Here is a 25,111-nt window from a genome sequence, read left to right on the forward strand (position 1 = left end):
TGGACAGAAGAGGGCTTGGGCTCGGGCTCAAACCCGAGTCAAAGCCCGGGCTTAGCATGAGTGTATCCTCAGTGTCTGGAAATGGATCAATAAATTAGGTTGGATCCACAAAGGACAGGTGGCTGACCACCTGCAGCCATTAACTTGGATCCTGGATGTTTTGTCCATGTTTGTTTTGCAGCCAATACTCCAGCCCACTGTTCAGAATAACGCAACACCTGCTGCGGGGAGCGGATTAGGGAGTAGCTGCGAACAGTTTCCTATGGCCACAGCCTGCCCATTGGCTTCCCGTTACGGTGAGCCCAGAGCCACAGCGCCCTGATCTGGATCCAGACTCTGCAGCCAGTCCACATCCAGTACAAGAGTCTGACCTGTGAGTAGCAGCCCTGCAGCCTACCGTGTGCAAGAGGGACATGACATGGTGTCAGAAGTAAAGGCACCCGGAGGAGGGCGGAAACAAGGAAAGCAGCAACAAAGGTTGCAGGATCACTCATGAACATGCCACTTTCGGCGCCCCAGAGAACTTCAGCTTTGCCACATCTCCAGATAGGGATTGGCTACAGAGCTTCTATCCCAGAGAGAGACACTAGAAATGTGTCTTCAGTTCACCGCTAGCTCTTGCGATTAGCAGCTCAGGTATGTTACACATGGTACCTTCTCCTGGCTGAACAGGGTAATACAACGTAGCGTTCCACTCCATCTCCCGCTCTACGTTTTACATTCCTACCATTTACAAAACATGCTCTATCGTGCTGTCTTCAGAGCTCGGTACATATCGGTCTCTGAATCGCGCTGGTTTTCCAATTACACAACTAGCAGCCCTACACCCTACAATGGGAGCCACAACCAGGGCTCCCCGGTGCTGCCACAAAACAAACAACAACATTAGCTGGTAGCAGTAGGAGGCTGTTATCCACTGGGAAGCAGCTACCAGTGGGAGGACACTTTATAAGCATGCTAGACTTTATCCAGTGCAGGTTGGCTATGGGGCATCTCATTTCCTTTCTGCCTTTATAGATTGTTCTAAACCATTCCTCACCTGCCTTGAGCGTTCCCTCTTCCTAGCACAACCCCCGCCCCCAGTTAGCAGATACACAAAACCCCATCACAACAGGACCGTTTGCAGCCAGCCCTTGCAGCTGGGATTGGTGCAGCTCCTCGACCATTGGTTACTTACGAAGGAAGAAGGCTTAAAGATGCCAAGGTGCCATGGGACCATCACCCTCCACAATGAGCAGGGACTCTCAGACGGGCGTTGGCTAAACGCAGACTCCAGTCAGGCATCAGCTGCTAAGAGACGTGCCAGCACTCGACCTAGAACAAAGAAGAAGACTAGACATGAGGGTGTATTGAAGGAAGGGGCTGAAGAGAGAGCCTGGCCATCCCCGAAGGGAGGTGATTCAAGCCTCTGTTAAAAGGCAGAGGGTGTTGAATCTGTTCCTAGCACAAGAGTCCTGGTCCAGCAGTGAGGCTCCCTGGAGCTACTACAGTAAAACATACTAAACAACAGCAATTTAGCACAGACTACCTTTCTCCAGCGTGTTCACTGGATATGATATTTGCTCGCATGTACTGAACGTCAAACAAAAAGGGGAGTTCTTTAGACAGTCTGTGGAAAACCCCCTTCCCGTCTGCTCTGAGAGGCACCGCACAAGTTAGTGCAACACAGCAGGGTGCAGAGAAAGTCCCGAGGAACAGCCCATGGCTGGCTACCATTGCTTTTACTGTAGCCCAAGTCAAGAAAAAGCCTAGCAGAGATTTAAACGGCCCAGCTGCCTTGTCGACATTTTATAACAAGAAGTGTGGTGTCTCCATGTTAAGGCAGCAGAGAAGAGGGAGAGGCGTAATGAGCATTAGCCCTTCTCTAGCAGCTTTCACAGAGGATCTCAAAGAACTTTACAAAAGGCGGGTCAGTCTCGTGAAACATTTCACAGGTAGGGAAACTGAGGCACAAGTCACTGAGTGAGTCACTAGCAGAGCCGGGAACAGAACCTAGGAATCCTGCTGCCTATTCTCCTGCTCTAGCTACTAACCCCCCTTCCTTCCTCTTTCCCATCAGTACCTAAAGCAGCAGCACCCAGAGTCATGGCATTCAGTGAAAGAGCAACAGGTGTTTAAAAATAACTTTGCTGGAAACTGCAAGACCAATGAGGCAGCTCGCACTGATTTCCAACCACCACTTGGGTATTATTATTTGTATTACAGCAGCCTCCAACAGCCACTTTTCAGAAGCAAGGCCCTGTTGGGCTGCGTGCCGTACACAATGCAGTCAAGAGACGCAGGCCCTGTCCGCTTTGATTTCAATGTTTTGCTCCGTTTCCTTTTCCCCCCACTTGCTTTTTCTTCTCAAGCATCAATTCACGTGCATGGGTGACGGGATTTATTTTTGTATAGACCGTGTCTGACATTTAATAACAACCACCCCTCACTATTATATAGCATTTGTCATCAGTAGATCTCAAAGCACTGCACAAAAGGGAGCAGTTTCATTATCCCCATTTTACAGATGAAGAAACTGAGGCAAGGATTGGGGAAGTGACTTGCCCAAGAGGCCACCCAGGAGGCCAACAGCTGAGCCAGGAACAGAACCCAGGTCTCCAGAGTCCCAGCCAGCACCCAATCCACTGTACCACACCGCTACATCCATTGAGGCTTTAAAAAGCTGACTTTTTAGAAACACACATTAGGGCATCTCTAACTCCTCATTCAGGAAATATTCAACCTCGCCATAGCTACAGCAGCCCAAAGGCACCCACTTGCTTAACTGTAATGTCCATGGAGCTGCCCAAGGGGCCGAGTTGAGCATGTGCATATGCAGTTTGCAGAATCAGGGCCTGTGCACCAGAATTACTGCAAAGGGTTAATCTGCAGCCAAACAGCAGCTGCAAAGGATGTGCCACTGACTCCTTCAAAGCCTCGCAACTAGAAATCTGAGCTGAGACCCCATTAGCCAGCTCTTCCTCCCCTGCTAAACAGACCTCATGACCATCAGCAAGCTAGGGACCTGGTTTCATCCTTGTTAACATGAGAACAGCCATACTGGGTCAGACCAATGGTCCATCCAGCCCAGTGTCTCTGTCTTCCAACAGTGGCCAATGCCAGGTGCCCCAGAGGGAATGAACAGAACAGGTAAATATCAAGTGATCCATCCTCTGTCACCCATTCCCAGCGCCCAGCAGTCAGAGGTTTAGGGACACCCAGAGCATGGGATCATGTCCCTGAGCATTTTGGCCAATGGCCACTGATGGATCTATCCTCCACGAACTTAACCAATTCATTTTTTGTACCCAGTTATACTTTTGGCCTTTGCAACATCCCCTGGCAAGGAGTTCCACAGGTTGACTGTGCGTTGTGTGAAGTGACACTTCCCTTTGTTGGTTGTAACCCTGCTGCCTATTCATTTCATTGGGTGATCCTGACTCTTGTGTTATGTGAAAAGATAAATAATACTTCCCTAGTCACTTTCTCCACCCCATTCCTGATCTTAAAAACCCCCATTACATCCCTCCCCCCACCCCTGGGTCGGCTCTCTTCTAAGCTGAACAGTCCCATCTGTTTAGTGTCTCCTTGTATGGAAACTGTTCCATACCCCTCCCCATTCTTGTTCCACGTGTGCAACATGGATGGGAACTAGCTGTGTCTACTTAGGCTTCGGCCACCTCCATCCACCATGCGAAAATGGGCAAGATTTTCAGAAGTGGCTAGTAATTTCAGGGGCCCCCCTCGAGACTTCTTTAAAGGGGCCTGATTCTCAGAAGGTGCTCAGTACCCACCCTCTGGAAAATCAGAGAGTTTCGAAGAGGTCTCAAGTCAGCCCCCCCTCCCCCCAAACACCTTTGAAATGCGTGGCCACCACAGCTGTTTTTACTTGCCCGTGTGGATATTATCATGTTAGAAACGCAAGTTCTAACCCAGGGATCTTACAACATGGGGTTAGCATGTGGCCCACACATTTTCCCCCACCCAGACACAGTAAAAGAAACATGCCACAACCACATGGTGGTTTCTGGAGTAGAATTCATTCTCTGTCCAAGGCTTCTCAGCCTGGTGTCGAGACAGTGGTGACGTGTTGTCCACACCACAGCTTTTAACTCGGTTGTACTGGGGCTAGAATCACCGTGTAGACAATGGGTCAAATTTAGGAGCCTAAATCCCATTGGCACTTAAGTCTCATTGAAAGCCTCAGTCACTTCGCAAATGATTCTTAAGTGCTTTTGAAAATGTTACGAGTTACTGTAGACGTGACCTGAAGAGGAGGTGGGATGAAAAGTAAGCCGGTGCCCTCTTTTTTTGCCTCTTTAGGCCAGGAAGAGAAGCACTGAAGGGTTCTTTATCTCTCTTTTTATTGTTAAGGGTTTTCTCCCTGCTTTTTTTCCCCACAGTAGAAATTCAAGGCTTGTCTGAACTGAGTGTCTCTCTCCGGACTGAAGACTTAGCACCATGACGACATCATGAGAACCAAGCCAGTGACAGCTGAGCCATTGGCCGGGGAAGACATTTGCAGTCAGACTATTGGGTGGGCGGGTTGGTTTGTATCGGTCAATAGCTATTGATTCAAATGGCCTGTTAACATTTTGGAGAAAAGAAGCCTTTACTAAAGAACGCCCATTATTCCATTAAAGTCAACAAAACCTCCTCAGGGACCCTCTGATGAGTTCGCCAACAAAGTCAGAGGTGACATTGCTAATAGTTTTAAGGTTAAAAAAAGATTTTTATTTCTTTTTAAACAGTTTCAGGCTGTCAAGTTTACACCATTAAGCAGCAAAATAAAGGGCACAACCCCAGGTAAAAACAAATCCTTTGCAGGTCTCTAATTTGGCTACTAAAATGCCCAGCTAACTGGCTGCAATGGCGCCTCGAAGTACAGTGGGAGCTATAATACTTGAGGTGCAAACCCATCAAACACAATCCGCTGTAGTGGATCCTGCCTCCCCTTGCCAGCACACATTCAGGCAGCTAGATAAGCTGAATCGTGCCTCAGCTATCCCACCTGATTCGCTGTAACTTGGGGACGTCCTGTCCTCTGGCTGGAAAGGACGGGATGCCAGCATTAACAAGTACCCACTTTCTGCAGAAACATCTGTTTTTCATCGAAAACCATTTCCCCCCCAAACTGAAGTATTTCAATTTGGATATGCCGCTGATGGCCTCATGGGAGTTATAGGGCAGTTGCCTAAAAGTCCCCATTCTCCTATCTGGGGTAGGGTTCCCAAGTGGATGTCTCCCATAATGACCACGGCCAGGGATTTCCATGACACACTGTTTTTACCTCTCCAAGGGGAGAGCTCATGGGAGATGTAGTCCAACCAGGTAGCCTGGCCTCTAGAGGAGAGTGGGAGCATAGGGCATTTGAACTACAACTCCCATGAGGCACCCTAGAACCAGATCCACATCAAAATATTTAGAGTGTCAACTGAAGTGTTTGTGTTTCCAAATTTTTGCTGAACAAAAAAAGTTACCATTGTCCAGGAGGGGAAAAAAGAAAACTCAACCAGCTCTATTAAAGACTAGGCCACGGACTGCAAGATTGCGATCACAGAGCGTGCAAAAGAAAGCAGTGATCAGACAGCTGTAATTACTGAGAATGGCAGGGACCAGTGAGGACAGAGCCAGGAATGGCCTTTATCGGCCAACAGGCTATAAATGTAATGAACCTTAAGTTGTCTCCTAACCAGAGAGCTGTTCTGGGCCAGTGATCACCATAGCTTGGCCCAGGGGCTCAGTTCCACGACCAATGTCCCACCCTGCAACATGGGCTGATCAAGATGGGCCAGACCTTTCTGCTATAAAGAATTGGATCATCATCCAGTCTCTGAGAAGCAGGGCACCTGCAGTAGACGCACCCTGAAAGGTGCCATTGGTTACTAATCTATGGCCTGCAATCATAACAGTGCCTTCTTGATTTCATGACCAGGAATCTAAAGTTTCACTGTACCGCACTGAACCAAAGTCTTAAAAATACATAAAAGGTGGGATTTCTGAATTTGATTCATGAAAATATTAGGACTGCAAATTGTGCATGTACACACACACCCCCACACACCCACACCATTAGTCTGCAAACAACCACCTGTGGCTGAACCACTTGAATTCTGGACCTTCAACTTACATATCAGATCTGATTCAGAGTAGAAGGGACTATTCGCTCCTTCTATGCACACACAGTGCCAAGAACACAGAGTGCAATCATCAGATAGAATAGAAATGATCTAGCCGGAAGCGTAGGCAAGAGGCTTTTCTTGGAGCAGAGCTAAGGCATTTAATGCCATTACCCTCTGCTTTGGATCTTAAACCAGCAGGATTGCACAGTACTGTTTTAACCAAACGGAAACATGATCTTAACTAGACAAGGAGGGAAAACAGGAGCCTGCCGACATGTACAATAACCAGATTCCAGCTGTGTTGGCACCATTCTAGTCAGACCAAGAGAGCAGGATCTGTATGCTCACTCTGCCTCATCTAGGGAGCAGCGAGGGCATAGCTAGTCTGTGGAACTCATTGCCCCATGATGTCATTGCAGCCAAGAGTTTAGCAGGACTCCAGAAGGGACCAGCCATCTTTCTGGAGAACAAGAGTAGCCGGAGGAAAGATGTTAAAAGTAACCAAGAGTTTTGGACTGTCCCTGTATTAGGGCAGAGCCAATCACTAAGTGCCTGAAATTAGGAAGAAATCTCTACAACCAGCAGATTACTCCATAACCGCCTACTGCAAGATTTCTTGCACCTTCTGGTATGGAGCACAAGACACTGGGTGGGAGGGGCCATTGCGTTGATCTCGTATGGGAATTCTAAGATGTGCATGAGAAACATTCAACCCAGCTTTGGTACCTCTACTGCCAATGGGTTTGGGAAGAATAGGCAGGAGGATATGGGGATCTCAGCTGGGAGAGGAAAGGTACCAACAGGCCCACCGGTGAAAGGGGAACAGTGGACATAGGTGGTGGGGAAAGGGGGAGTTACGGTCAGCGTTGGAAGTTTTCACTCTGGCATTAACAGCACAGCCCCACAGATACGACGCAAGCAGCCGGCTTTAAAAGCCACTTTGACACCGCACTGGGGAGATACACGAAGCAGCGCTGCGCTCTAGCGACACTGACGGCGTGACGAGACGGATGGGAACGAAGCCCGGGGTTGCCAAGGCCTACATCACTGCAGGAGACAGAGAGAGGAGCCTTTTGGCTCGCAGCAAATCACAGCTGTAATGGGCCACTGAAGGCTCCCGCAGGCCTTGCTCAGATCTGCTTAAGGCGAGGAGGGAGAAGTTTTAAAGGGGAAGGACTGAGCATGACGACAATTACCATTGTTCATAGGAATCTGCTAACAGGATCCTTCAGGAAGGCGACCCAAAGCATTGAAGATTTAACCTCCTTCCCCCTCCTTAAACCCAATCTAATTAATAAGAAGTCGGAGATGCTTTATTGCTTGGGGAACAGGATGAGACTAAATCAACCTCGGGCATCTACGACACAGCAGAAAGGTTTGCCGTTGGATCGGCCCTGAGGAAAAAGCAGAAAGGGTAGGAAACATGGGACCTTTAAATTTTGGGGGCCAATAAAATAAGTAGGACTCTAATCAGTTTGACTGTAAGCTCTGTGGGGCAGGGCATGTCTCTCTCTGCTGTCTGTACAGCACCCAGTGCAACTGGGATCTCTAGGTGCTACCAGAGTATAAATAAACGAGATGTTCAAGGCATCGTGCGTTAGAACATATTGCACCAGCAAGAGGCAGAAAACACCCTTGACTGCAAACTAGAGCGGTAATGGGATATTTAAAATAAGCCTTCCAGGATGGGTCTTACTTTCCAGGGGGTTTTACTTCTTTTTGTTACAAAGACGCCAGGTTTTACCATTATGTTAAATTTGGGCCCAGCAGTTCATTGGTCCCATACAAAAACTGCAAAAGCAGCCCCAGTTATGAACCTACAGTCTCAAGATAAAGGGACAGTCAAACCATACGTCTGTCTGGATTTAAAAAAAAAAAAAAAACGATTGTTACTTGTAACCCTCCTCCTCCCTTCCATTCCTGTAACAAAGAGCCAGGAAAAATGACATTTACTTTTCCAGTTTGTTTACTGTGCACACTTGACAGTGCTTTGAGTCTAGTCAGTTTCCCGGGTGCCCATGTAGTCAGTTTCCCAAGGTGTTTGCATGGGTCTTTCACAGAAGCTAGGAAAATGTGATTGTAAAACCGTAATTGGCAGGGAGACTTGGGGCAAATACAGCAACTGCCGCTTCCCCCGACCCCTTTTAGAGGGACCACCTCCCTAGTTAATTGTCTCTCTTGAAGTCCTGGTGAAGCCTGTTTGAATGAGAGCAGGAGTATTTGACAGGAGAAACCCTGTGACCTACACTGAGGGTTCCTCACTAGGCTAAGTGCTGGGGAAGGCATCTGTAAAGGGGTGAATGAACAGAGTATTAGCTACATTAGGGAGAAAATCAGACACCAGTTCTCCCCAGTGCAATCAACAGCGGGAAGAGTCAGCAGAGAGAGCAGTCAGGGGATTTAGCAGGCTTAGATGAGATGGTAGGAAATCCATCTGAGCCTTGGCTACACTACAAGTTTTAGCATTGCTATTTCCAGGGGGGGAGTTACAGATCTGATTTTTCCCCCAACATGAGACAACCTGCGGAAGCGGGACCGCTGTTGTGTGGGATGGGAGGACAGGGAAGGGCAACAGAAGTGGCAAAAATAAAGTACCTTAAAAAGCATTTCAAATGTATTCCGTTAGGCCAGGACTGGCAGAGCAGTGGGCTGATCTTTGGCTGGCTAACGGCTCAGTTTTGGTGAACACTGGCTTAGTCCAAACCCGTGGAAGGAAATCTCTTTGGTGAGGACGCCTCACCCCCGCCGGTAAGGGTTAAGATGTCTCCTGAAACACCAGTCATCCTAAAAGTCCTCCAGCAAAAGGGATGATGATATGATTTGACAGTCCTAATGTAGCGGATAAGGTACTAGGTTGGGACTCAGGGGACCAGGGTTGTATTTCAGAAGCAATACAAGTGCTAGGTAGTAGGTTGACTTCTGACAGGTTAACAAACAAGCCAAGGCCTGCAGTCTTCCTCACACATCAGAAAGCAGCAAAGAAGTGTACAGGCCCTTTAAACATAATCATTCCCGAGTCACTTTTAATTGTTCAAATCTACTACTACTACTGAGAGTTCTTAAGCGGGAGAGCAATCTTGAGGTGAACCCAGCTTAGACCCCAAATACAGAGTACTTTCTCCTGGGGGTATTGGTGAATGGTTCCAGAGCCTTCCCCACAGGGCACTAGCACAGAACTGGCCCAGGTCAGGGGTGGCTCCAGGCCTCAGCACGCCAAGCGCGTGCTTGGGGCGGCATGCCGCAGGGGGTGCTCTGCAGGTCGCCGGGAGTGCAGCAGGCGGCTCCAGTGGACCTCCCGCAGGCGTGCCTGTGGAGGGTCCGCTGGTCCCACGGCTTCGGTGGAGCCGCAGGACCAGTGGACCCTCCGCAGACACGCCTGTGGGAGGTCCACCAAAGCCACGGGACCAGCAGACCCTCCAAGGCACGCCTGCGGGAGGTCCACTGGCGCCGCCTGCCGCCCTCCCGGCGACCGGCAGAGCACCCCCCGCGGCATGCCACCCTGCTTGGGGCGGCGAAATGTCTAGAGCCACCCCTGGCCCAGGTAAATGAAGATTAAGTCCCAATTTGCTGCGGTTTAGGGCCCACTTTGTGAAACCGGGTTCTCCAACTGTATGCATTTGCAGCAGTGTCCACAACACGCCAGGTACTTCACAAAGAAGGGGCCATTCCTGCTCCATCAAGCTCATGATTTAAAGAAGGGCCACCCCTCCCCCCCAACCGGGACGAACCAGCAGCTCTGGGCCTTTTCATTGGTAAAGTAGGCTAGGATTGAAGGAGCCCAGGAAACACCTCCCCTCACCTTAGAGGAGAGCCAGGTAGGCAGTAGGTACAATGGCGGGATAGCTTGCACTGCGGCTGCCTGTTCTGCGACCAGGAGCTCTCAATCCAGCAGTTTACACTAGTACAAAACCCACAATGAAGAAAGCTCCTTTTGGTGGTAAATGCAAAACATTGCGGGGGGAGGGGGGGCGGACAACTAAACAGGACAAAGTAGCTCAGTGCTCAAATTTCATCTGCCTTAGAGCTTCCCTTTTGATGGAACCATCAACCTGTCCTTTCCCACAAACGCTCCCTAGAAATTATGATCTAGGATGTGTCTCAATCTTACCCTCCCAAGAAGTGCCACAATCTTTGATGTCCCACCATGCGGAACAGATGAATTATCTGAAAGACCCAGACCAAACAAACCGCACAGAACTCTTTCTGGCCGGAGTGGACCTTGTCTGGATTGGAACCTGCAATCAGGGTGTTAATAGGCATTTCAAACCTTCCAGCTCCCTGCCCCATTCCACTGACACAGCCATCTTCCTCTGTAGTACAAACATCAGATCCTCAAACCAATGTGGCACTGGGAAAAATCAGCCTCAGATCTCTCTCTCTCTCACCCATCAGGACCATCATCAGCTACGAAGAACACGATTCTCAGCCATGGATCCCGCCATCTTTCCTCACACAAGTTTTCCACTGAAAATTGGTGGGAATTCTGCTTAAGTAAGGAGTACAGCCTCAGGCCTTGTGTTGGTAATTTTACTCTTGATATGCAAGGCAGAATAGCTGGGCCACAGGTAGGATTAGGGTTTCGGCTACATACAAAAACCTTTTCAACTTCCAACAACAAACAAAGCAAGACTGAACCGAAGATGCCCAACTGCATCTTCCTGATCCCAACCTTTAAAACATGGTATCAAAACGCCTTTTAACTCTTCGCAATTAAGCACCTATCTGCCAGACTCATTCAGCAGAGACATAAATCAAGTCTGAGGCAGTCACATCGGGGGTGATGGATGTCCATGCAGATCCTTTCTGTGATGTCCCATGGCCAGGTAACAAGTAATTTGTGCTAAGCGAATGCATGCTGCTGGGAACCTGCCAAGGCTGTCCAACAATAAACGTCTTGCAGATAGAACTTCCCTCACACAGGCTTATAATTCAGCTGGTTTTTTACAGCTACCAAGAGTTTTGCAGAAACAGGGAAGCAAAGGAGTCCTCAATCAGGCAACGAGACACACGAGTCTCTAAGGGTCTAGGCTGACCGATCTGCTGGCTAACCTTTACACTGCATCCCAGTAAGCTAGATTTTTTAAGGCTCCCTGGTGGAAGCACTTAAATCCCGATTATCCTTAATGAGGGCTCCTGCTTCATTACTCCCTCCATTTATATCTGAGCAGGTGTAGGGGAACAGGAAACAGCTAGAGAATTAACTCTTCGCCCACTGCTCTCTGCGCCTAGGCTGGCAAGGGCATCCGGCCAAAGATAACATGGCAATTGCCATAGGGTTCTGGGCAAAACTATTCAATGTCTTCATGTCTGCAGACTGTCGCGTCGATTTGAAGATAAAAATGTGCTAAATCCAGTTTGATCTAGTTCGTCACCTTTTCCCTTCCCCTGGGTCCATTCACGGTCATGGCAGCTGCTCTAACAATTAGATTCACAACACATGCAGAGTAATCCTCCTATGGGCTCTACCAACTCCCCCTTTCTCTCGAAGAAGGAAGCTAGCATCACAATGGGTAGACGAGACCCACTGAGATCATCTCATCTGACCCTCTGCAAATGCAGGACCCAGGCCCAAGGGACGGGAGCCGGGGTATCAAAGTGGTATCACATCATCTCAGCCTACAGGCCAGGCAAGAGAGAATCAAAGCTAAGTTTGTCCTGGAGTCCTTAACTCCCCCTGCTGGACCCATCTCTGCCTACACACTTTCCAACAGTGGAGACACACCAAGTCATGCTGTGATACCCAGGCTTCTCTTGGGGGTAGGGGTGTTAAATACGACTTTTTTGTTTCTAACTCTCCCCGCTCAAATCTTTGTATTTAATCTGGTTTCCGAGGAGAACCTGCTCCGCCTGCCCTGAAGATGCAGTGACTAAACTCAGGCAGAACTAACCCTTCCATTCCCTACGCTCTTCTGCAAACCAAGCGCTCAAAAGCCAAGGGAGGGATCTTCTGAGGGGCACAGTGGTGGAAGACCAGCCCACTTGGTGAGGAGGGGCCCCTTTTTAATCTGGAAAGTCTCCCAGTTGCCATGATTTGGCAACACCCTGCAGACTAGGCCCCCACATGGCCCTGGGGATGGCTCAGCAGGGCAGAGGAGTCAACGCAGCAGGCCAGCTGCCCTGCTAATAAGTCACCACAACAGGGGCAGATCCCTAAGCTTTGCCCCTGCTTCCAAGTGGACAGCAAAGCATGAATCTCTACTGCTGCCTCTTTCCCCTCCATCCACCCACTACAGACTGATCTCTTTTAAAAGCATCAGAGGCAGGGGGACACCAACCCAAGCCTCTGCCAGGAGAAAACAGGCCGGCTCTAGGATTAGGGACTTTGAGTCCAGCGCGAGCTAGATTATTTGCACGCTCCTGACAGAAATGCCCTGATGATCCATCACCCTGCCAGCAGGACAGAGAATGCCTGAGAGATGCCAGTCTAGCAAGATGGGTGAGCAGACCTCTAGCTCAGGAAGGCGCTCAAACATCAGTGGGATGAGGACCATCTAAGCTCCTGGATAGACAGGAACTGGACACAGGCAGATCTGAGCACACAGCAACCCAGCTTCCCCTCTCGGATTCTACCCAGGGCAGGATTTAGCCCTACAGTACATTCTAATAGGGAAATCACCTGGCCCAGTTGAGAGTCTCAGGCTACACACACCCATCAAGGACAAAGGTGGCTCAGGAAGGATGAGTTTAATTCACCCTGGAGGAATGAGCCAAGTGTTAAAAATTCTGACACCGTTCTGGTGGATTCCTCAGCTTTAGAGTATGGGGTTGACTATCCAGCCAGCTTGGCCTTAGGTTTCCATAGGGGTGGAGCACGCAAATCGCAGAGGGCTAAGGGAATCCTCTGGTTTTAGCGGCTGCTTGGAGCAGGGTGGGAGGTGGATATGCTATGGCTTGATTTGCATGAGTCAATACCCAGCATGCTTTGCCTCACAGTTCTGGTGTTGGGTGCAGAGCAAAAGCTGCCTTCTGAAGCATGCCATGTGGAAAGGACAATTTTGAACATAAGGGATGGGACAGGTGGATAGCAGTAAGGATGGCACCCGCCCGCGCACACTAGCAACAAATGGTACAAGTCTCCCTACTAGGCATAAGCCACACTCACCCCTGACAGCTTGGCACTGTGCTGATGCCAGGAAAATCAGCCCGATGGCAGCTGAGATCTTTGGGAAATCTGACTAAGGCTGCATCTTCAATGCAAAAAGTGTGTTCTTAACTCAGGTTACAATAGCAGCGAGGACACAACTTGGCTCGTCACTCAGGTTAGCAGCTCAAGTTAAAGCCTACCCACGTTAAAAGCTGTTGCCATGTCCTCCCTGTTATTTTAACCCAAGTTAGCTAACCCGTGTTAAGAACACATGCCGTGTAGACACACACTGAGAGTCTGGCACTCCCAGGGAAGTGGGAGGGTTGCTCAGGCCACGCCCACAGAAGGGGAGGGATAGGAGCCAGGTTTGCCTCCTCTCCCTCCATCCCCTTTCCACGTCCTTTCTCCCCTTGTTGCAGTAACTCCCACCCCTTTCACTTGTTGCTGATTCTCAGCAACTCTTTGCCACGCCCTAGTTTCAGACCCCTGCGTTCCCTTCCACCCTCTGCTCCCTGTTCTTCCCCTCTCAGCCCTACCACCAGCCAGCTAGCCGGCCCACCTTCATCTCCCCTTCCTCGTTCTCCCTTTTTAGGCCCTTTTCAATTCATGTTGCTGCCTTCTCATCTAGGTGTCCAGACCATGATCCCTGCACTGAAATATCAGACCATGCTCTTGTTCTCTCCTCCTCCCTCCAGCTTGCTGATGCCTCCAACCTTTCTTCATGGCCCAATCATGTCTCCCCACCTGAAATTCTTGCACTGGCTTCAGCTCCTCTTTACGTATCACCTCCTGCCTAGTCACACCAACCTGGCTTCTGGCAGCTTCCTGGGTTGTTTCCGTCACTGTGTCTTCATGCCCCCTCCCCCTTTTTTTTTTTAAACCGTGGAAAAGGTTTTTCCCAGCAACATGCCACAAATCCCATTCCCTCCCTCTCAGATGCTTCAGGAGGCAGACCTGTTCTGGACCACACGCCAGTAACTCTCACTGTCTGCTCTCCTGCAGCTCTTTCGGAAGGGACTTTTCCCTTTGTTCCTAAACCCCTTGGCCCAGGAAGTCCACTCTGGTTTGGCATGTTTGCTAGTTGGGTGTGCACAATACACACCCAGTGGTATTAAAATAATTCTCTCAATACACCCAGTGGTCTTTCCTCCTCCATCTCAGACCTAGCTTGGCCTCTATTTCACCACTGCTTCCCTTCCTTCCACCATTCACTCGGTTTTCCTGATTTGTCCTCCCCTTATTTTCCCCTTCACCTGTACAAACCTAAGATTTAAGTGTTCCCCAAATAAGCGAAAAGCCCGTGTCCAGAGCCCGTCCTCCACAGACCTAACCAGAGTGAGCATTAGAAGAGCATAGGTAACAAACACTTCAAAGCCACAGTTCTGAGCGACAGACAAGGAGATTCAGGGAAGCATGGAGGCTGACAGACTCCTGGGGCTCTGGTCTTGACTAAATTGAAAAGGTTTCTCTACACTACCTGGGACTTATGAATTGACTATGGTATTTCAACAACACATCTAAGAGGCTGGGATTATGTGTTGGTGCATTATGGCAAATCCCATTCACCCACACCAACCAGCATTAAGATAAGACCCACTTACCGGTATATCTGGCCACTCGGCATCAAGCTACAGTTGGGAATGGGGGAAGTAGGAAAAGGGAATCCTTTAAAGGCAAAAGTTACCATATGTGCTTTAAAAACTACAACGAGGAGCGTAATAACTCAATGCACTGGAGCAAAAGATAATACAGTAACAGGAAATATTTAATTTTCCAATCTCCACTTTCCATTTTTATAAACTGAAAAGAAAAAAATTAATATATTACAAAATATCTGTACAGAGACAAAAGTACAACCAAAAAAAGGCGCGCTCAGTCTCAAAATGAAACTCAGGAGAGGTACAATAAGGTGTTGGTATCAGACACTTCTCTGCTGGGGAACACAGTGGCTACAGCTTTTAGACATTGGTGTTAAACCCAAAAATGATCTAACATTAAGAAAGAAAAAAAAGAGGGGTGGATAATCTAATGAGTTGCCTGTAACCTGTACCACCAGCTTATCATCACATACAATTTGTTTTTTCTTTGTAAATCCTTTAGTCTTCTACGTACAGAGCCCCTCAGGATAAATTCAGCTACGGCTAATGAAAGGGAGAAAATAAACAGATGCCACCACCCTCCTTCCCCAGGATCATAAATACAGAGGCTTGTGCCCCTTCCATCTACATGCTCCCTTCATCAGAAATGCAGCCACTTTCTCTCATCTGTTCTAGAGTCACTGGTGCAATGGAATTAATGTCTTTGTGGTGCAATGAAGTAAACACATTTTGGATGGAGCTCAGTGACTTTCCCCCACTCTCATTCTAACTATGAGAGATTTAATTCGGCCCAACTTTGCTCAGCGTGTTTAAAAGGATAACAGATGAACAGCAAATACCATTTCCCCTCCCACCAAGATCCCCTGGTATTCAAAGGCATGACCCAAAGCTCACTGAAATAGAAGGGTGCTGGATCAGGTTGAATATCAGGTGCATATAGGGCGCGGGAGGGTGTTTAAACTTAAAAACAAACAAACAAAAATTCTGATTTTGTCTAGTTTTTAGATTCAGACTTGAAAGGGGAATGAAAATCCACTTTTACATTACCACTGCCTTTGGGATCCCTAGCATGTTTTTAGGGCATCCTGCATAATTTATTATTGACTGATGCAATCAAAGAAACAAAATCGATGTAATAGCTTTTGATGGTACGTAACACAAATACGTGTAAAGAAACAGCGTGAATGGCTGTTCTCTTTAGTCACACTTATGGGGACGCTGGCAGGACAAGCTGGGGTTCACAGCATTGCTTCTTTTCAGAGCCTTTGGAGCCAAGTTTCACTACAAAAGCCAAGACAGATAATGCCCTCATATCTTGAGAGCTGCCCCACCCAGACAGACCGAGAAGCTCAAATAAAGTCAGTACAGGTCTGGTCACACGGAGCAGCTCACAAGACTGAGGTTCTGGACTAGAACTCCTGGAATTCAGTTCTGTTAGAAAGCGAATAGCACATAGATTGGGCCATGTCAGAGGAATTCAAGTCGATCCCCCCCAAGAACAAAACTTTCTGGTGAGGCGGACAAATCCGTGGATGAAAACTGGTAACAAAAGTGGAAAGGAAATAAAAAATAAAAGAGAAGGATGCATCTGCTTCCTGCACAGACTCAGGACTGTAACGTAATTCTTCCAAAATTCAAACAGGCTTGGGAGGAAGAGCCAGGACAACTAAAAATGTGCCAGAATGTCTGGCAGCTGCATGTTGAAAAGAAAAATATAGATATATGTTTAAATAAAATGTCTGGAGGGGTTATTCTGTTTTATTTAGTGCACTCTGCATTTTTACAGTACTATTTTTGCACATTAGGCATGAACTGGCAATTGGAAAAAAATCCACAAATTTACATTTGGAATTTTGCAAACTGTGTTACTAGTCTTTGCTGAATCGACAATATAAGAATTTGCTTTGTCACACAAATGGACTCGTATATATTACAGGAGAATATATATTCTCTCTCCTTCTTCCACCTGCCTCTTGAAAGCTTTTCCCTACAGTCACTTGTCTGTGTTTTTAAGGCAGATTTTCTCCCTGCAGGTCACGATGCACCACCTGCTGGGGGGAGGGTGTGGTTTTTATTTTTAAAAACAAGGAAAGAAATCCTTTTGCAATGATCAGAAGGTCTCACGGCCATACAGATTCTGATCGATTTTACACATCAACACTGTCATTTTAAAAATTAAAAGACTAGATGTATGTTTTCCTTCGGAAAAGCCCACTTGGAAGAAAAAGCCCAAAAATGTGTATTCTTGTTTTATTAATTTGTTTTTGTTTTGTTTTGTTTTGAAGCCTTACTGAAATGGACAACATTGCAATGTTCTGCAGGAGAAGAAAATCCATTGTAAATACTTTCTTGACCACACCAAAAATATATATGTATATAGAAATGATACATTAACCCTCGAAGTACTCAAACGCTGCCAGCCTGGTTTAAAACAGCAGACACGCACACCGCCAGCCCTGAGAGCATGACTGACATTTACAAAAGACACTCCCAGCTGGCAAAGTTTCCCCACCAGAAAATTTCTGCTTTAAATCTTAAAATGTTTTAGAACTGAAGTATTACAAAGGTTTTTTCTTGCTGTTGTTTTAAAGTTAGGAGTTCTCTTAGGCTCTTGAGCTTCTAAAAAGACCATTTCCACTGCAAATGTATGGAGGAATAATAATAATAATTAAAAAAAAACAAAAAACCCAAAGAGCCCTTTCAAAAGCCAGTGCACTACGGCTGCCATCAAAACACACAACCTAGGATCTGGGAGGGAGCGAGACTGAGCTTGTGATCTCCCAAGTGTAAAACTTTGAGAGACGATCTGACCTGAAAAGAAAGAGGGGAGTGAGGGGGTGCCCAGCAGCTTAGTGGAAAGAAGGGATGCTAAATAAAAATTCGTAATACAAACCAGTGCCATATCCTGGTTCTCCAAATCCAGTCTAGGTGATCTAGGCACCATTCCATGAATACTTTAAATAAAAAGACTGAAAAAAAAATTTGCCTTGGGAAACGGACCCTCTCTGAGTCCTGCCTGAACACCAAGGTAGTTCTCTTTCTGAGAAGCCCGAGTGCCAGGCAAGTAAAACATTTTTATTTCCTTTTTCCATTTTTTCCTCCTTTTTTAAACAATTCCCCACCATCTGCAGCCTAAGGCAGAAAACTCACCATTATTGTCACTAACCAAGTGAGAAGTTTGGCTAGCAAAATGCCCAGTCAGGACTCTTACAGTATTTTGGAGGGCACCAGCTAGCGGCCTAGCGAGCAAGGAATACAACACAGAGCTTTGCAGTAGCCGAAATGTAGACAATACCTCGCTCTGGCAAAAAAAAAATAAAAAAAAACCAACCAAAATTCATTTCACTAAAGGTTGAGAGGCAGGGGAGGGAAGGAGATCATCACAAAACTCAAGTCTCTTAATAAGGAACCCCTCTCCCCCTTCCCCCTCTTGGAGGCACTCTGCTAGGCCCACGATAGGCCTTTCCATAAACGCCCCAGTTGTGACCCGTTCCTGTCCCGCTGGAGCTAGCAGTCCCTGGCCCCAGCTCGCTGTAGTTTTGAATTTTGGCCTCGGGGTGTACCAGTGTGTTGTTGCTCCCCTCAGCTTTTACAAAGGACTGCCCAATAACCGAATGTAACGCTAAGGGGACTCTGGTGAAACGGAGGTCCTGGTCCCCTGGAAACTGGACAGATCCTGTGCCCTGGTAATTGCTCGCCTCCCCATGGTGGCTCACAGAGCCCAAAAAGGTCCTGCTTTTCCCCAGAGTCTGGGCAGAGGGTTCTGTTAAAGTTTGGCCAGCACTCCGCTCATCAGCACTGAATCCCCCCTCCGACCCCTCTGTGCCGTAAGTCCTGGATGGCTGCGATCTGACGTAATCCGCAGATCTCAAGGCTTGGTGATCGGGCGTCGTGTGGCTTAGCGGCTCCGCCTCTTGCTGAGAAAAAAGCTGCAGCAGAGCAGCCGTCACGGCTGGGTTCAAGTCCTGTGCTGCACTGGAGAGATCTCCTTCAGACAGAGGAGGTGGCGGTGGTGGTGGTGGTCCAGGGGGCTCAGGGGGTCTCTTCTCTGGTGGGAGAATGCGAGGAGGACATGCTGTGGAAGGGTTACTTCTTTTAAACAACATCTTAAATCACATGTTAACAGATATCAACACATTTACAGAAAACAAACAGCCCACCACGGGAGACAGCCTGCTCTCTGGGATGGACAGAGAAAGAGGCGGAGTTTTTATAGCTGGTCATCCTTGAAAGGTAAGCGTACAGGTTCATTAACATTTTTCCCTGCTCTTACTCCCCCACCTGCCCACATTCTTGGCTCATCAAGAACAGCTGCCCTAACACATGGGTACCTGTGAACACAATTCCTACTTTTAGATCAAAGGCTAATGCAGAGAGGGAAAGAAAGACAGATGCGAAATCACGTGACAGAGCATGTGCCTTGAAAGCAGTACCTCCTGCTGCTGCAAAAGGACATAAGACCTCAATGCTCTATTAATACACTTATTGGCAGCTGTATCTCAGGACTAACTGTATGCAATTTTGCTGATGAAGCATGAACCCACCGTGTAAAAATCAAGAACAAGTTTTGATCAAGATCCGAGCCTTAGAGTAAAACGGAATTTCCCTTCTTCACTACTTAGGAAGCTTGTGACAAGAATTATATTTCTTACTTGGTTTGTTTTATAGCAGCTTAAATAAATTTGCACAAGGACAGTCTTTTAAAAAATATATATATATATAAAACACTCAGAAGTATAAGATATTTTCACATGATTTGCAGATTGCCAGTTACAAAAGGACAATCAGTTTATTTCGTGCTCTGTTTTGCCTAGAGTTGAACTAATAAGGATGTTTGTTTCAAAAGGATATCCCCTTTTGTGAACAAAATATTTTTTGCACATTGTCATGGTCACAACTCTGGTGCCTATTTACTGCTGCTACTGAGTTAGTGGTAAGAACAAAGCGTTCTGCTTTCTTACATCACAACAGTGAAGGGTTCCATCCCATTCCCAGTAAAAACGCAGTCACAGTCAGAAAAGTGACTATGCATTTTAAAAAAAAACACAACAGAGAGAAGGCCATTTCCTATTGGACAGATCTGCTTCCCTGGATGTCTGGGTGTCAGCGTGATGGCTTTACTGAAAAAACCAGTTCTGACTCTTGTTAGGCTTGCAGAGCTAACGCAGCCGTAAGAGTATGATTCAACGTGAGCTCATTGTCAACAACACGATCAGCTGAATGGTGATTCTTGTTATTACTGGTGATGCTATAAGAGGCACCAAGGACATAGCCTGAGAGTCAAAGCCTTGGTGGAGTTTGCAACAATGGTAATTAAGAAAATCATCTTTTGACTTAAAGCAGATCAGATTTGGCCAGAACATAAAGCACACACTTCCCAGTAACATTTTTAAGTGAACTTTTCTGACTATTAAATGCACTTCAAAACTAGGTTGTGTTAGAATCCAGAGGACAAGACAGACTCTTTTGGGGCAGTGCCCATTTTTCAAATAGTTCATAATAATAATGCAAGCTGTTGCACTGTACTTGACCCTGTTTTACAATAACCTAATGATATTTCAGTACTGGGGCAAAAGTATGATCATGACTAAATTCTGATGGGTGTGTGCATTTGGATGGAGTGATTGCTATTACTGAAAAGCAAGATCTTCAACTGTATTGCAGAGAGGAGCTGTGAATAAGGTTGAAAGAGGTTCTCCGGAGAAATAAGTTGTAATTCATTTGCAGCAGGAGCTTCTATAATCTGCGGCTCCTATCATCCTGTGGTGCTCTGTTGGCAGTAACGGAAAATATGGATGCACATTTAAACTCACCTCTGGGAAGGAAATCCAAGATTCCACTGGCACAAGCCAAATCTTTTATGAACAAACCTCCCTCTCTCTCACGATCTTAGGAATGAGCACTCAGCTCAATTTTGTTCAAGTCTGTCAAATTTTAGGACTCATGACAAGGACAGAGACCATTAGAACGGTCTAAAACCAGGCGCAGCGAAGCCAGGCATGCCAGCTTTTTCCTTCCAGAACTGCTGCTGCATTCCCTGCCAATCCTGTGCAACACACTCCAGTCTTTTCTATACATACTTTTGCATGTGTGAGAAAGAGCACTAGGACGCTAAGAGGAATTAGTCACTGCATGGCTCTGATGTCCTGTGCAAAACCTGCCTGCATGTGTGTAAATGCAACATGAATTTATTAGCACAGTATCACTGGCCAATGTTAATCAGTCACTAGGTATTGGCTCAGACCAAAAAAGAACTCACTGGGTTTGTCTTTTACAAGAGGAATCTTTTCAAACTTCACTGCCCATTCACCACCCTGTTGAAGGATTTTAAGTGCTCTGGAGAAGTGAGGTCCCTGACCAATTTTTTGTGCTTGGCTACTCAGGAAGTTTTAACCATCTGCCCTAGCTGCTCAAGCCTATTTATGAGATTCTGCTGCACCCAGTCTCTCAGCTAAAGCGACCTGAGTGAGTGGCCAGTCACCTCCCCCGGAGAGTCCTGAAGTCTGACACCCCACCAAAGCTGGTGTAAGCTTGGCACCATGCTTCTTTCCACCCCTTTGGAAAGCCCCCTCTTTACAATGTGCAAGAGGCCTGGCTCCCTACGGTCACAGTTATAAACTAGATGCACTTTTATGGAATGCTTAAGATTCCTCAGAAGGGTGAATGGCATCCAAGGTCCACAAGCAACAGTCACGATTATTTACCTGTGCTTTCCTCCTGATGCGTGGTAGGGGTTTTCCTTGGCCCACGTTGCTCACTGCTCTTTTCCCCGTTGCTTTCCTCCAGGTTTACAGCAGGTTCCTGGGTCTTCATCAGCTGACTCAGCAGAACAGCCAGCATGTTCTGCATATCTCCCTGAGTGCTAGCCGCTTCCGGGGTTGTCTGCTCCTCTGGTGGCTGGACCTCTGTGGGTGGCTCTTCTTCGATGGCTTCCTCCAGGGCCACTTTCTGAGAGTCCTGCTGCTGAGTTGTGACTTCTGTCAGAGCACTGATGGACTGGTTGAGAGCTTCCAGCTGCTGCTGCATCTCTGGGTTAGAGTGTACATTCAACAGCTGGGCCATCTGTGGGACACTGAGATCCGTCTGGCTCTGCAGCAAGTTCAGTAAAACAGCCAGTTCGCTTTGATTCAGCTGCTGCGTGATGTCTCCAAGGCCTGCATAGAATACAAGAAGCGTCACAGAAAGTGGCTCGGGACAGGCATACCACATAAGTTCATAACCATTACTTCGGAAAAGCACAGCAGAAACCCCACTCCCCCTAACCTTTCAAAAGCAAGGAGGGAGTTTTAGGAAAGGAATTCCATGTCAACGTTTGCTCAAGTACCTCCTGATGATCTTAGTTTGGGCACTCAGCGTTTGGCTGTTCTGGCTTGTTTTCAGTCCCCTGTGTGGTGTTAATATTTTACATTCCGCTAGCACTTTCTAACCAGAAGAATTCCCCAGAGTGCTTTGCAGACCAGAAGTGCTTCCTCCAGCACTGAAAAGCAGGTCCTTCTGGGTTGGAATGCAGCAGCTGTTTAACAGCACACATTACAACTTTGGGCAGAAAGTGCAGCAGAGTAGGGATCCAATCAAAACAGGAGGGGAAATTGTGTTGGGCAAAATGTAATTCCTCACGCAGGAATCTGGTCAGAGAGCATGTGGGACTGGGTCCTGATAAGCAAGTGTCCAAGTCTCATCTGAAATATGACACCGCCAGTGGCACAACCTCCCTATGCACCAAGCCGGAGCACAGCACCAGTTGCTGACTCAGAAAAGAGCGCCATTTGTTGCTGAATCATCAAATTGTCAGTACACCAGTATCAAACTACGGGTAAGAAATGAGCGTGGGTATTTTATTTTATACTCTTCTTTTTTGCAAAACTGTCAGAAGCTTGAATACAAGCTTTTGTTACTTGTTAGACAAACAGCAAGCTGTGACTTCTAATTTTCCACTTCACTCTGCATGTTTTATTGTTCCTTCATTCACCCAACCCCATTCCCCTTCTTTTAGGCACACGTTGCATCCCAACTCACAATCTCACTGGGGCACGATGGGGTCCTGACCCCTGACTGGGGTTCCTCGATGCTTCCATAATACACAGACAACCAATTTGTTTAGAAAATGCTGGATGTGTCTATTTCGAGGGGTCAATATGGCTCCCTGGCATTTACTTAATATTTAGGCACCAGCATGAATATACAATGCAAGATCCTGATCCTGCACACATTTACTACCAGGCATAATCTTTACTACAATCATTAATGGGCAAAAATCCATTGATCCCAGCAGAGAATTTGGACTTTGCCTACAAGATATTCCCACCTCCTCCTATTCTGAAGGTTAGTCATTATAATGCAACACACAATTAGGTCAAAAACAATTACAGAACAGAATTCTTAGGTCATCCAGTCCATCCGCCTGCCAGTGCACGACTGTTTCCTTCAGTATATTCTCAGATACTCTGCTGGTCTTAAATCTCGCACAAGATTCTATTTAGCGTTTGTTGTCATTCAGGAATTCACGCAAAGGAGCAGAGGGTGTATAATGGTATGTACTAGGAGCTCATTTCCTCTCTATGTAACATATACTCCAGCTGACTATAAATTTGACCAGGAGCCTTCAGAGACCAGCTGGAAACATTTGCAATTGACAAAGTTCGCACTGGAATGGACATAGGAAACCGTTGTGACAACATCAGACTGACCTATTGCATCTCCAGCACCAGGCTCTATCTTGAGCGGGGCAGGCTGTGGGTGTGCCGGGCTGCTGCTGTTCTTCACAGCGTCTGTGCTCGTTACAGAGGTAGGTTCTTTCCGAGAAACTTTAGATGACGGAGGTTCCTCCACTGTGATCCCACTTTGCCGTTGTCGTCGGCGTTTCTTGCTCCACAGCTCGTGGCAATCCTGCCAGTGAGGGAGGCTGGAAGAGGACAAGACTTGGTGAGAGGAGAAACGTAGGGAAAGCGCCGAGAACTCCTGCTGGGAAGTCCTGAGTTGCATTCGCATGGCTGGGGAAGTTCTCAGTAACCCAAAAGGATCAGTGAAACGTTGCTCTGAGGGCAGCAACATTACTAAACAATGAGGAGTTTGGGCCCTACAGTGAGGAAGACATTCGTGCGCTCACATCGTTTAAACTGTACAGGGATCTTAATAAAGTCAGAACTAGATTAGCTTTGATGCATGTAGCTCCTAGTCAGGGCTCAATAAAAGGGTAACTGGGTGAAATTCTATGGCCTGGGACAGACAGAAGACACAGCTCAGATGATCTAGTGCAGGGGCTCTCAAACTTTATTGCACCATGACCCCTTTCTAACAACAAAAATTACTACATGACCCCGGGAAGGGGGACTGAAGCCTGAGCCCACCCAAGCCCCACTGCCCCAAGTGTGAGAGAGAGAGAGGGGGGTGGAGGCAAAGCCTCAGCAGTGGGGCTTCAGCTTCAGCCCTGGGCAGTAGGGGTCGGCCTTTGGCCCCAGACAGTGGGGTTTGGGCTTTGACCCTGGGCCCCAGCCCTGGCAACCCCATTAAAAAGAGGTTCGCGATCCAGAGTTTGAGAACCGCTGATCTAATGGTCCTGTAAGGAGAAGGCCTCTTCCTGTAGCCATATTGTAAGGCCTAAGGTCTTTGTCTGCAGCCATATTAGGAGCAGCAGCCATTAGCTAAGAAGCAGGAAGTCACATCCTCACATTCCATCTAAATTACATTAAAACAATGTAATACCAGGCTGTTAGGAAGGAGACCCTGTCCTAACAGCACCCACTATCACCAGATAAAGAAACAGATCTTAAGATGGTTAAAGAAAACTTAGTTCAATAGCATCCTGTCGGTCAAGAAACCACTTATCAATAGTTGTGGTTGTGAAATCCTCAATTCTTTGTTTTGTCATTATGGTCCCCACTTCCCTATTGTTTGTCTGTATGGTCTGTCTGGTTCTTTGATTGTTTCGGTCTGTTACATAATTAATTTTACTAGGTGTAAATTAATTAAGGTGCGGGGTATGTTTGGTTAGAGAATTTTGTTACAATATGTTAGATTTGGTTAGTAAAATTTTAGTAAAATGATTGGCTAAGGCACAGCTAAGCAGGACTCAAGTTTCACTATATAAACTGGGGTCAAAAAGGAAGTTCTTTGGGAACCAACTCCAGGACACAGCCCCAAAGATCAGAGCTGCCAGACCTCAACACTCTGCCAACCACACCGTGCAGAAACTGGAGTCCCCCAGATGACCTGATCCTGACTGGCCATCAAGAAAAGTTCATCTGTCTTATTGGGAGTGTGAGCATTGTATGTGCAGCGTGTGCAGTCTGTTTTGGTGATTGTTAATAAACAGACGTTAAAGGAGGATA

At 47.2% G+C, this 25,111-nt stretch overlaps 1 protein-coding gene across 4 annotated transcripts in view; it reads right to left on the reverse strand.

Annotated features, from left to right (window-relative positions):
- Positions 1-25,111, reverse strand: part of CDK12 (cyclin dependent kinase 12) — a 71,127-nt gene that overhangs the window by 18,526 nt on the left and 27,490 nt on the right. For 2 of the 4 annotated variants that reach the window (XR_006575306.1, XR_006575305.1), the window contains exons 12-14: positions 23,471-23,685; positions 21,488-21,937; positions 1,178-1,314 (exon numbers count right to left, since the gene is read on the reverse strand). Coding sequence is in view for 2 of the 4 variants with exons in the window: in XM_044999369.1 (XP_044855304.1) it covers positions 18,182-18,858; positions 21,488-21,937; positions 23,471-23,685 (1,342 nt within the window). In the remaining 2 variants the exon portion in view is untranslated. Of the gene's footprint in view, positions 1-1,177; positions 1,315-14,929; positions 18,859-21,487; positions 21,938-23,470; positions 23,686-25,111 lie in introns of those variants that run through there. The other 2 variants (XM_044999370.1, XM_044999369.1) reach the window with 2 other exon arrangements.

Source organism: Mauremys mutica, chromosome 25, assembly GCF_020497125.1.
Source record: "Mauremys mutica isolate MM-2020 ecotype Southern chromosome 25, ASM2049712v1, whole genome shotgun sequence".
Classification (NCBI taxonomy): domain Eukaryota; kingdom Metazoa; phylum Chordata; order Testudines; family Geoemydidae; genus Mauremys; species Mauremys mutica.